Source organism: Thermothielavioides terrestris, chromosome 2, assembly GCF_000226115.1.
Source record: "Thermothielavioides terrestris NRRL 8126 chromosome 2, complete sequence".
In the NCBI taxonomy this organism is placed as follows: domain Eukaryota; kingdom Fungi; phylum Ascomycota; class Sordariomycetes; order Sordariales; family Chaetomiaceae; genus Thermothielavioides; species Thermothielavioides terrestris.
The window spans coordinates 9,145,111-9,156,684 of NC_016458.1; the positions used below are offsets into that span (position 1 = coordinate 9,145,111).

Consider the following 11,574-nt stretch of genomic DNA (forward strand, 5'->3'; position numbering starts at 1 on the left):
TTTTCGCCTTCTAAAACCGCAATCCAAAGTCTACTGAATGCGCAATATACTGTGAAGCTTCGCCATCAAGAAACAAACCCCGTGCTTCCCTCCCTCTGATGAAACGAACCCTCTCCTTCCTCCCCTTCAAACTTTCCAGGTTGGCACAGCCGGCACGCCCCTCAGGCCTTGCCCATGACCTGCCTTGAGGGATCATCGTTCAGGCTGTCCATGCTCGGCGTGTGGCGTGGACCCGATGGCACAGACAGCACGCTGCTCCTCCTCTCGCTGTCCGCCGCCGCGGCCGCCGCCCCATTCCCATTCCCTTGCCCACTACTGGCAGCAGCGGCACCGGCAGCAGCAGCAGCAGCAGCGCCGCCGCTGCCCATCCCCTCAATCCCCAGCCCCACCTCCCCGACCCTTCTCAGCACGAGCAACAGCGCGGCGCGCAGGTCCTGCCCGAGGTCCTTGCCGAGCAGCTCGACGACGAGGGGGTAGAAGCTGCGGATGTGGGCGGCGAAGGCGTCGCGGGGGAAGGCGGCGTAGCCCTCGAGGACGTCGACGACGACGGGCCGCCAGGCGACGATGTTGCGGTGCTGGCTCTCGTCGTCGAGCGCGGTGTAGCCGCGGATGATGTCGCGGCACAGGGGCACGAGGGCGGCCTCGACGTCGGCGCGGCTGCCGCGGCGGTCCGGCGCCGTGTCGCCGAACATGCGGAACAGGATGGCCACGTACGTCGCCGCGCTGCCCGACTCCTGCTTGAGCAGGTTCGGCGGCTGCTTCATGAACCCCTCGCGCCAGAGGCGCATGCGCAGGTCCTTGTCGGCGTTGAAGCGCTTGGCGAAGAGGAAGGATTTCTTGAGGAGCGCCATGAGCCGCAGCAGCTCGGCCGACGGGATCTGCGCGTACACGGCGTCGTTACTGAAGAGCTCGTTGACCGTCTCGATCATGAGCAGCTGTAGCACGCAGCGCGAGATGATGCGGTTGAAGAACCGCCGGCGGGCCGCCGTGACCACGACCGGCTGTTGCTGGAGCGGGTTGTTGGGCTTGAACTCCTCCAACTGCTGCGCCGGGCCCTGCTGCGGTTGCGGCGTGGCTGCAGGCGCGGAAGCGTCAGCGGCGGCCGCCGCCGTGCCGTTGCCGTCTGCGTCGCCGTTGGCCGGCTCGGCCCCGGGCGTCTGTCCGTTGGTCTCGACGCCGTTGATCTTCAGTGACTTCCCGTCCACGGGCGCCGTCGCCGAGGTCGGGCTGAGGGGGCCGCCGAGTTCGAGTCCGCTAGGCGGAGGCGAGAGCGATGCGGTCGAGTTGATGGTCGTGGCCGAGAACAGCTGATAGGCCGTCGTCCTCTCGAACAACTCGCAGAACGCGCCGACGATCTTCGCCCAGTGCTCGGCAGTGAACTTCGTCACGTTCTGGAGGATCAGCTGCTGCAGGCAGTTGCTCCCTATCCGGGCAATCGTGTCGTTCTCCTGGCAGATGCAGAGCGCGAGGAGCTCGAGAAACCTGTCCAGCATGTACTCGAGAGCGTCGAAGTAGTGGGTGAAGAGGGTGATCATGTTGCGCAGCGCTTGGATCATGGTGGTGGACAGCCAGACGGAGAGCTCCTCGTGGTTGAGCGCGTTGGTCATTTCGGGCCGCGAGCGAAGGACCATGAAGATGGGGTACAGCTGCTGCCGCCAGAGGATGTCCCAGAACTCCGGGGGGAAATCGCCGCCGTACCGCAGGAGCGTCTCGAAAAAGTAGTTCAGCGCATTCGACCGCACCTCGAGATCCTCGCCCGTCATGAGCACGTCGTGGAAGGCGAAGAGGACCGGGAACCAGAAGCCTTCCTCCACGGACGTGCGGGTCTGTTGTACCGCCGCCTTCTTGGAGTGCGATTCCGACCCACTGGCAGTTGTCGCCGTCGGCTTGTGCTGCGAGAGCGGGCATTCGGGAGTCTTCAGCATGGTCGGTATGACGGACTTCAGTGTCTCCATGGCCTGCAGGCTCTTCTTCTGGAACCTCATGTTCTTGGAGAACTCGGTGAGGCAGACGATGAGGTCGGTGAAGGCGCCCTGGGAGATGACGACGCCGAACCGGGTCTTGTAGACCTGCGTGACGTTCTCATAGGCCAGGTTGACAATGCTCTCGTAGGGTTCCCTCGCCGCGACCGTGAAGACGCCAAACATGGTCCGCCAGCCGGACCGGATGTTCTCTCCTCGTGCCTGGATCATTTGGATGAGGCAGCGAAGGACCATGTCTTTGACGGTCACGTTGCTTGAGTTGGACATGACATGCTCAAAGGGCTTGAGGAAGTCCTTCTGGAACTTGAACCCCGCCAGCTCCTCGATCTCCATGAACCGCATGGAGAGCTGGCGTAGCGAATCCAGGGCAAAGAAGACGATGGCCGTGTTGGCGTGGCAGCCCACTCGGTTGAAGTGCTCCCCGAGCACATCCCAGATGTGGCTCCATTCGAATCGGACACGCGTCATATTGTAGTAGCTGATCTCCACGATCTTCTGGAGGCTGTATGTGCGGGGGGAGTCGTTCGAGCCCGACACCTTGATCTCGTCCCAGCTGACCTCCGTCAAGGCGCGGGCAAAGTGGATGATGGCGTCCCTCGACAGGTTGGCGGTATTGGTGAATATCCTGTCGACGCTCTTGATGACCTCGTCAGACCTGCTTTCCAGGGCAATTTCGAGGGAGACGCCTTGCGGCCCCGTGTGGGCCCGGGGTCTGGTCCTCCTGGCTGAAGAAGTCGACTTGCGTGATTCGCCCGTTTCGGTCCGCGGTGGTGGCACAAACCGAGCTCTCGACACATCTGGAACAGCGCTTTCGTCGACGCCTCCCGATATCAGTTGGAGCCGATCTAGCTGGCTGATGCAGAGAAGCACGTCCTTCCACGACTCCTTCAGGTAGTTGCCTTCCGTTTGAGCGAGGTCCAGAAGCACCTTCAATGCCTCCACGTTCTTGGCCTGCATCTCGCGGGGGTTGTTGAGGTTCGCCGTGTTCTTCAGCATGGAGATGAAGGCTTCGCGCGGGGTGGAGAGGTCAAACAAGCAGGCAATCTTGGTTGCCAGCTTCATACCCTCCAGGCAGAGCTTGTTGACGTCGAGGTTATGCGTCTTTTGGACCAGGCTGGACAGCGTCGAGAAGAAGGACATCCAGGTTGCGTCAAACATGGGGCCGACGTGCTTGAACGAGGTGGCCGAGATGAACTTGACACCCCCTTTTGTGGCGCTCTTGCGTTGGCTGCGGTACAGGTCCCGGAACAGTTGCTCCGACCGCAGCGAAATCTCCTCTGACTGCTGGACGTACGCCTCTCTTTGCAGGTCGCGACCAACGTTGGAGAAGGCCTGCCCGAGCCCCGCAAGGCCTGTTGACTGCGCAGGGAGCGTGCCCGCGGCTGCGGCTGCCTCCCGTTCGCTCTTCAGCACGATCTCGTTGCTCGCAATATCGTCATAGATGCCGATGAGGTATTCGTCTGGGAGATCGGCGTTGTCGTTGATGCCACGGTTGTTCTTGATGAACTCAGCCTTGGACATTCGCTTCACGACCTTGCTGCTGTGCAGATCTGTATTCAGCATGATGACCGAATAGGCCAGCACGTAGGGCGTGTCGGCGTTGGCGAACGCATTGGGGTTGCCGGTCACATAGCGATGGGCAAACTTGAGCATGAAGCGATCGATTTTTTGGGCCTCGCCCGGCAGACGGAAAGCCTGGAGAAACTCCCGAAGGGCATCGACGAAGCGCTTCTTGCTGAAGTCCATCATGTCGACGAAGGCGTGCATGATGTCAACGTTCTTTTGGTCGCCCTCGCCGAGATACTCGCCGATCTGCGCCTTGTCCAGCCGTTCTTCGCGCAAGAGGAACCGAGCGATGTCTTCAGGCTTGTCGCTCGGGATAAAGCCTTCCTTGATGAGGAGCTTGATGCCGTGCTTCGGCTTGAAGTTGAAGACTTTGATCGCGTTCGTCATGGCCGTCTTTCTCGCCTTTTCCTTTTCCAGCTGATCGGGGTCGTCGTCGATGACCGGGGTGGCCGGTGCTATCGGCACCTCCATCCGCGATGCCGTCTCGCTCATCGACGGGTCAATCGAGTCGCCGAGATCGTCGCTCGACGTCCTCCTCTGCACATCACCGGAGGCACCGTTGAGCTCCGGTCGCCCCGGTTGCGACCAGTGGACTAGCGATCTCAACGTCTCCACCAGGGAGTCAAGAGCCGTCCGTTTCATGACGTACTCCTTGGGTAACTCGGTGTCTGCTTCGTGGTTTGTGGCAATCAGCGCAACCGAAAGCGGCGGTGGCAAGACGCTTTTGATCTGCCACTCGCCGGCAGTCGCGGATTTGGAGCGGCTCTCTTCATACTGCTGCTCCTGGGTCGGGGTGATAGGTACTGAGGCCGTCGCAAACCTGGACAGATCTTCCACTATCGTCTGGAAAATGTTGTCGACGTTCTGATTGCAATCATAGTTGAGGTATAGCTCGACCAGGGCGCGTGGATCCTCGCATAACCTCTTGAGGATTCCCACAAACGTGAGCTTCTGTGACAGGGGGGCGTTTCTTCGGGCCAGAAGGGCGAGGTAGATCTCGTTCAAAAAGACTTCGATCTCGTTCTGCACCTGCAGTCAGCTCCCGCACGCCTAAGAAAGGGCGAATCCACTACCGACCTTGAAGGATGACCTCATGTACTTGAGCATCAACCAGAAAATCTCGCAGCAAATGTCGAAGACCCTGTCGACCGAGCTTGCTCCGTTGCGGGTGATACTCAGACAGAGATAGTACTTGATGGCCTGCAGAAAGTTCGTGGGCTCATTATTCTTGGTGTTCCTGATCGTGCAGAGTGGTGAGGTGAAGACGGTGATATGGTTGTTGAGCAGGGTGTGAATGAGATGCAGCGAGATGAGCTTCGAGCGCATGGGTTGCCCTCGGAGGTCGTATAGCTGGTCTGGTGGCAAGATCTTGGTCGACAGATTGCAGAACGAGCGGAAGACGAGGTACGCATCCCGTATGTAGGCCTCGTCCTCGGCGTCCAACGACTCTGGGGTCTCGTCCTGGGGGCTTTCCTGGAGGCTCTGCTCCGACACCGACCTCGAGGCCTTCTTCATGGGTTTCACCTGGCTCACCATCGTGGGCCCATCGCCCATGTGAGAGTCGTCAAAACTCTTCCGGTGCTCTAGATCTTTCAGCGTAAGCTTGCCGCCACCTGCCTTGTCAACGGACTCGGAAGGAGTGGCATCTGAGACGGTCTCGACCGTGGCGTCTTCGCCGTCGACTTTGCCAGCCTGAGAATCCTGATCATCGGAGCGATCCACCGCCAGGCTGCTCCTGCTTGCCTTTAACCTGCCCAAGTTCGCCCGTGCCTCCTTCATGTGCAATCGCGTCTTCACCCTCTCGAACACAGTACCGACCATCTGCGTGAGGGTGCCCTGAGCCACTTGTTGATTCGCCGTGCTCCGGGACAGAAGGAAGATGTTGTACACCTGGCGCACCGCCTTCAACAGCCCCGCGCCATGGACAATGATCTTGTCGTTGAGGACGGCGGCGAGAAGCGACTTGACGATCTGCAGCTGGATCTCGACTAGCGTCGTCTCCCCCTGAAAGCAGTCGCATATCGTGTCGATGGCCCGCTCGATGAGGGGCGTTTGCTCGGTGCCATCTTGGGTTGCGGACGACGAGGGCGCGGAGAAGTACGAGTACGAGATGAGCTTGCCGATGCAGTCGAGGGCGGTGGTGGTGAGCGGGATGGTGCCGGACTTGGTGGCCAGCTGCAGCGGGGCGAAGACGACCTCCGGGTCGGGCAGCTGCTGGTCGTTCTCCTTGATCGCGGCGAGGGCTTTCTCGGCCAGCTCGGCCAGCTGCTTGTTGCGGCCGGCCTGCGCGGCGATGATGTCCAGCGAGGACACCACGAATTTGAGCGAGCTCATGGCGCGCCGGCGTTGATCTCGGGGCTACGGGCTAGGGGCAGATGGCCATCCGCGGGAGCCCGGGCTAGCGCATGTGGAGGGATTCCGGGCGGGATTGGGCGCAGATGCGGTCGCTGGCTGGTCTTGATCGGCTTGCTGCTCTTGCCTGCACGGTAATGGTGCTACGAGCCTTTGTTAACCCAGATCCTTTTTTTGTCTGTCGTCGCAACCCAGAACTCGGAACTCGGGTTCGGCCTCAGGGCCTCGCTCTTCGCTGGTTGGCTTGCGCTGGAGCAACTGGCCGCGGTGGGGGTGCAATGCAGGGCGCGATGAATGGCACTGTTGGAGGAATCGAGGCCGGCTTCCCTCCAGCTCGGCGCGATCGAATCCCAAAAGTGGTGCTTTCCTTTCGTTTCCGAGAGAGGTGGTCGTTGAAGATGACAGCAAGCCTCACTAACTGTGGAACCTGGCCCCTAACTCTCGTTAGAGGCTCGCGCAGCACTGACGCGGCGCCGCCAGCTGGTCAGCACTGCGTCCTCAGGGCCCCATTCGCGCCAGCTTCCTGATTCAATAGTGAGTGGAAACCCCGTCGCAAGTTCCCGCATCCCTGTCACCGGCGCAGGGACGGCTTGGCATCCCGGCCACGCTTTACTGCACTAACGTTTTCTCGGTCCAACTGTGGCTAAGCATCCGGCTCTTGTTGTCAAGCACCAGATGTCGTATACGATACATCCGCATTTAAAAATGCATCGTATCTGTTAGAACTCACAACTTGCTTGCAATGTGCCTCAACGGATGCACTTTACCATTTATCACGAACTCCGCACTAGCCGCATGTCCACTCTTGCTTCTCAGCATCTCCGGGATCCTCAGCTGTGGCTTCGCTGCTGGTCGGGTGCAGCGGCCCACGCAGCCCATTCCCGACCTTGATTGGCTTGCGCGCCGTCCCTCCCTGGTCCACCCAGTTTTTGGGAACGGAAGCTTAGAGCTTCCCAACGTAAAAAAACTGGTCCCCAACCTGCAACACCATCACCGACGCCCTCCGATCCCCGGCTTTTTGGCCAGTTTTCGACGCGCTCGCCGTCAAACCCATCCGCTCCTTGGCAATTGGTTCTTCGCCGTTGCGAGCATACCGTTAGGATTCGTTCCAAGTTCGTTGTTCACGTATTGGGGCACTTCGTCTTCTTTTTCGCGCGTTTTCAACCGGTTCCGGCCTTCCTTTTCCACATCTCGAAATGCTCGTCCCTGTGATCCGGAGGCAAGCCCTCCAGCACGCCAGACTTGCGCGCGTCGCGATCCCCAGCCTAACAAGATGGTACGCTTCGTATCCGCCGCACACCATCGTCAAAATGCCGGCGCTTTCGCCGACAATGACGTCGGGAAATATCGGCGCGTGGCAGAAGAAGCCCGGCGACTCCATCTCACCCGGCGAGGTGCTTGTGGAGATCGAGACGGACAAGGCCCAGATGGACTTTGAGTTTCAAGAAGAGGGTGTGCTCGCCAAGATCCTGAAGGAGACCGGCGAGAAGGACGTCGCGGTCGGCAATGTAAGCTTGCGCAGATTTCTGCCGCTATGCCATCTGCCCGAGCCCCCTTGACGCCCGACCGCTAACCCAAGTGCGCACTTCCAGCCAATTGCCGTCCTGGTCGAGGAAGGAACCGATGTCAGCGCGTTTGAAAGCTTCTCTCTCGAGGACGCTGGCGGCGATGCTGCCGCCCCGGCGCCCCCGAAGGAGGAGAAGCCCAAGTCTGAGTCTGCCCCCGCCCCGGCGCCGACCCCTGCCCCCGAGCCCGAAGACGCCGGCTTTGGCGGCAGGCTCGAGACTGCTCTCGACCGTGAGCCCAATATTTCCGCCGCTGCCAAGCGGCTGGCCATCGAGAAGGGCGTGTCCTTGAAGGGCCTCAAGGGCACCGGCCCCGGCGGCAAGATCACCGAGGAGGATGTCAAGAAGGCGTCGGCCGCCCCCGCTGCCGGTGCTGCAGCGGTCTCGGGTGCCCTGTATGAGGACATTCCACTCAGCAACATGCGCAAGACGATCGCTTCGCGCCTCAAGGAGTCCGTCGCCGAGAACCCCCACTACTACGTCTCGTCCTCCCTGTCGGTGTCCAAGCTCCTCAAGCTGCGCCAGGCCCTGAACAGCTCGGCCGAGGGCAGGTACAAGCTGTCGATCAACGACTTCCTGATCAAGGCCGTGGCCGTGGCCTGCAAGAAGGTTCCTGCCGTCAACAGCTCGTGGCGTGATGGCGTCATCCGTCAGTTCAACACGGTCGACGTCTCCGTTGCCGTGGCCACCCCGAACGGCCTGATCACTCCCATCGTCAAGGGCGTCGAGGGCAAGGGCCTCGAGAGCATTTCGTCGGCCGTCAAGGAGCTCGCCAAGAAGGCCCGCGACAACAAGCTTAAGCCGGAGGAGTACCAGGGCGGCACCATCAGCATCTCCAACATGGGCATGAACCCGGCCGTTGAACGCTTCTCCGCCGTCATCAACCCGCCCCAGGCGGCGATCTTGGCTGTGGGCAGCACCAAGAAGGTTGCCGTCCCCGTCGAGAACGAGGACGGCACCGAGGGCGTTGCGTGGGATGACCAGATCGTGGTCACCGCCAGCTTTGACCACAAGGTTGTCGACGGTGCCGTCGGTGCTGAGTGGATGCGGGAGCTCAAGAAGGTCGTTGAGAACCCACTGGAGCTGCTTCTTTGAAGCTCTCCCCCGATGCCGGGCATTGGTGGAAGACGCTGTACGAGGTACGGGTTCGGAGGTGCATTAAGGGATCCGGAATTAGCCAGCCAAAGCACTATAGAAGGACTGGAGGATTTGGCGTAGATTGGGAGCGGGGACTCGAAAGACTGGTTTCTCCTCCCTGGCCGCCATGGGTTCGCCAGGCACCGAGGCTCATTCATTCTGGCCTGGCCGGACGTCAAGTTGGCAACCAATACCCATCCCCTGCGTGATGAAAGCTCGAGCGCAAGACGACACCTTTTGTCTTGTTATTTATTTAAATGTACATTGACCTCACCTCATAGTAATCACGTTCAGGGTTGTTTAATCGAGCAACGGAGTTTCGGCCACCGTCTCCCGGCGTCCTCTCCTGGCCATTGTTCTGGGCAAGGTCTCATGAAGCTTGAGCTCGAGCTGAGCTCGACGAGTGGGTCTAGTCGCCGAGACAGGGCTGCCGCTCACCATGATTGCGTTTGCCCTCGTAGACAAACTCGGCCGTAGAGCGCCGGCTCCGGTCAAGTCCTGGATCTCTCCGTATACAGTTTGTTGTTTTGAGCCTTGGCAGTGGGCATCGAGAAGGCCCTCATCATGTTCAACCCCTCCTCATCTACAGCTCTACGCAACACCACGTATAACCGGCTTGCACATGGCCTTATCGGCGATGTGGAACAGACAACAAGCAGAAGAGTGCAATTCCTCTTCTTGCGCCGGACTGGCATGCATGTGCCAGAAGAAGGGCAGTTCGGCGCGGTGCGACGCCGGAGGACGCCTGTGTTTGTTGCACTGCGCTTGTTTGTGTCAGCCACCGGCGCACACACACAAAGACATACTGTGCCGTGTCCCGGAGAAACCGAGTCAGGAAGTTTGTCCGGGAACGTTTTTTGTGTGTGCGGGTAGGTCGGGCGTTCTGTGGGCTGTGGGCCGGGCATTGGGGGGCAGCTCGGCGTGTCTCGGAGGCGAGGCGTTGGCGTTGACGGTCGTCTGACCGACACCAATTGCGGTGCGCAAGATGGTGCGCAGTAGTGTAAAATACGGATGGCTACCTTACCTACCTTACCTAAGGTACTTGAGGTAATAACATCATTAAAGTCAACGAGCTTTCCGATACGAAGCAACAAATAACAACACTCCGCAGTGAGCGGTTTGTGAAGAACAGCCGCAGGGCGACAAATCCGGGCTTCCCGTACACGAGCGAGAGAACACAACGAACGAGCGAACGAACTGGATTGTCTGGAGCGGGCGGTCCGGACTCGGGTGGGGAAGTCGCTGTGGAACACCGCGCAGTGGGAATCTCCTGTTTTATCTCCGAAAATCCCGGCAGGCTGGCAACGCCCCGGCGCGGTTTTCGTGTCGGCGAACCTCAGATGTGACAAATTCACGGGTGACAAGGGATGAATATAGTATAGCGTAGTGTATGTACTTCTAACTACATACTGCAAAGTGTGTGGCGACAGATGATAACTCATAAACCGCTTCGCCTGAAGCATCGGGCCTGGAACGGGCACCTGTTGTCGCGGTTGTTGTTGCTGCTGCCGTTCGCTTGTTCGTGCTGCTCGGGTTCGCTGGTGTCGGCGTCCATGGCGGTGTTCGTGTCACACGTTGCGTAAGGCAGCCAGGGCTCCAGTAGTTATCCGTAATCCATACACTACTCGGATCACCCCCCAAGCCCGCCGCGACTCGCACAGTCGAGGACGCGGCGGGTAGCCGAGCTTCCACATTCCCTCTTTGGGGAAAATAGCGTTATCGTCCCGGCCGCCCGCTCAACCGACAACTTGAGATGAACTGCACAGCACATAGGTCAGGTACCTTATATACGGAGATACGGAACCGTACATTGTCGAGCACCTTCGAGGTGCTACGATGCTAAGCCGCCTGCGTTGGTGATTTCGGAACAGATAATCCTAAAGGATGGTGCGCAAGGAGGTTTTAATCCGTGCAGTTGCCCCACACACGCGTGGGATTCGGAGATCAGAACTCGGGCATCACCATCACCACGCACCGGCCGCGGAGATAATGGACCCACTGTCGCTCACGTTAGTGGGACTTGGCGCTGAACTCTGGGAGCTGCCGTTGGGGTCGCGAAAGCGAATTGACGGGAGTTGCCGCGGCTTGGGCTTGTGCTTCGCTTTTTGGGCAGAAGCAATGAGCCAGAGACGAAGGCGTATCCCGGACGGAATACCTACCTCCCGAACAAGCGGAGTGTACTGTACACTACACTCCAGTACAGTACATGTGTGGCAAGCAGCCTCAGCAGGGAACCCTGGCTCGTGCGGGCCGACTTTAACCCCTGCTGACATGCCGACCTGTTGGAAGCATTGGATGCATGAGAGGCAAGGCGGAAAGGAAAGACCAACAAACCATCGGGGAGGTTGCCCATTTATCGAAGAACTGCCCTCCTCGGCAAGTTCTGGGTTAATTCTTGGTCCCGACTTGCACCTTCCCCACGAACAAGAACTCCAACCAATACCCGGAATTCTCTGTCCGACGTTAGCCCAGAAGAGGCAAGTGTCGGTGATTAGCTTCCCAGCCCCCGCATTCCGCCCGAGATGCCGATCTAACGACAATATCCTTCGTGGGTCTCTGAAAGACGCCCGAGCAGCCCACTGGCTCCAGCACTGGACGAAAAGCCGCGGAACTGGAAGTGGATGCGGGTTGGAGCAGCATTTTCGCTCTCGTGATGCTCCCGTCTGCCCGGGACAGCCAAAAGGGGAGCGTCGGGGGATCGCTGCGCTTGACTCGATAACTACACAGGAGCTCGGGGAACCGTCCAGCGGCCCGGCGCAGCCTTTTTTTTTTTTTTTTTCCCCCTTCCCGCATCCCGTATCCGTCCGGACCTTCTCTACCACCACCCCCTTTCGCTTACAGAATACTGTTAACCTTGCCGGTGCGGTTTTGCCCATTGCGTTCTAGTTTGTCTTTTGCCTGCCTGCCTCATTCTGTTGCTTGGGCTGCTGCCGATTGTGTCTCCCGCACCTCCCACCACCCGCCACCCACCA

The 11,574-nt window shown here is 59.6% G+C and overlaps 3 protein-coding genes across 3 annotated transcripts; 1 reads left to right on the forward strand and 2 right to left on the reverse strand.

The window, feature by feature from the left end:
* Positions 1 to 161: 161 nt before the first annotated feature.
* On the reverse strand, positions 162 to 5,906 carry THITE_66017 (uncharacterized protein; the record flags this gene model as incomplete). The annotated part of the gene is made up of 2 exons (XM_003653576.1): positions 5,043 to 5,906; positions 162 to 4,571 (listed from the first exon to the last, which is right to left on the reverse strand). The coding sequence occupies exons 1-2, from the start codon at positions 5,880 to 5,882 to the stop codon at positions 162 to 164; spliced, it is 5,250 nt and encodes a 1,749-aa protein (XP_003653624.1). The 5' UTR covers positions 5,883 to 5,906.
* Positions 5,907 to 6,618: 712 nt separating this feature from the next.
* On the forward strand, positions 6,619 to 8,957 carry THITE_2116187 (uncharacterized protein). Its single transcript, XM_003653577.1, has 2 exons — positions 6,619 to 7,408; positions 7,493 to 8,957. Exons 1-2 carry the CDS (start codon positions 7,097 to 7,099, stop codon positions 8,558 to 8,560), a joined length of 1,380 nt encoding a protein of 459 aa, XP_003653625.1. The 5' UTR covers positions 6,619 to 7,096; the 3' UTR covers positions 8,561 to 8,957.
* A 2,069-nt stretch (positions 8,958 to 11,026) lies between these two features.
* Positions 11,027 to 11,574, reverse strand: THITE_2116189 (uncharacterized protein). Its single transcript, XM_003653578.1, has one exon. It carries the CDS (start codon positions 11,240 to 11,242, stop codon positions 11,066 to 11,068), a length of 177 nt encoding a protein of 58 aa, XP_003653626.1. The 5' UTR covers positions 11,243 to 11,574; the 3' UTR covers positions 11,027 to 11,065.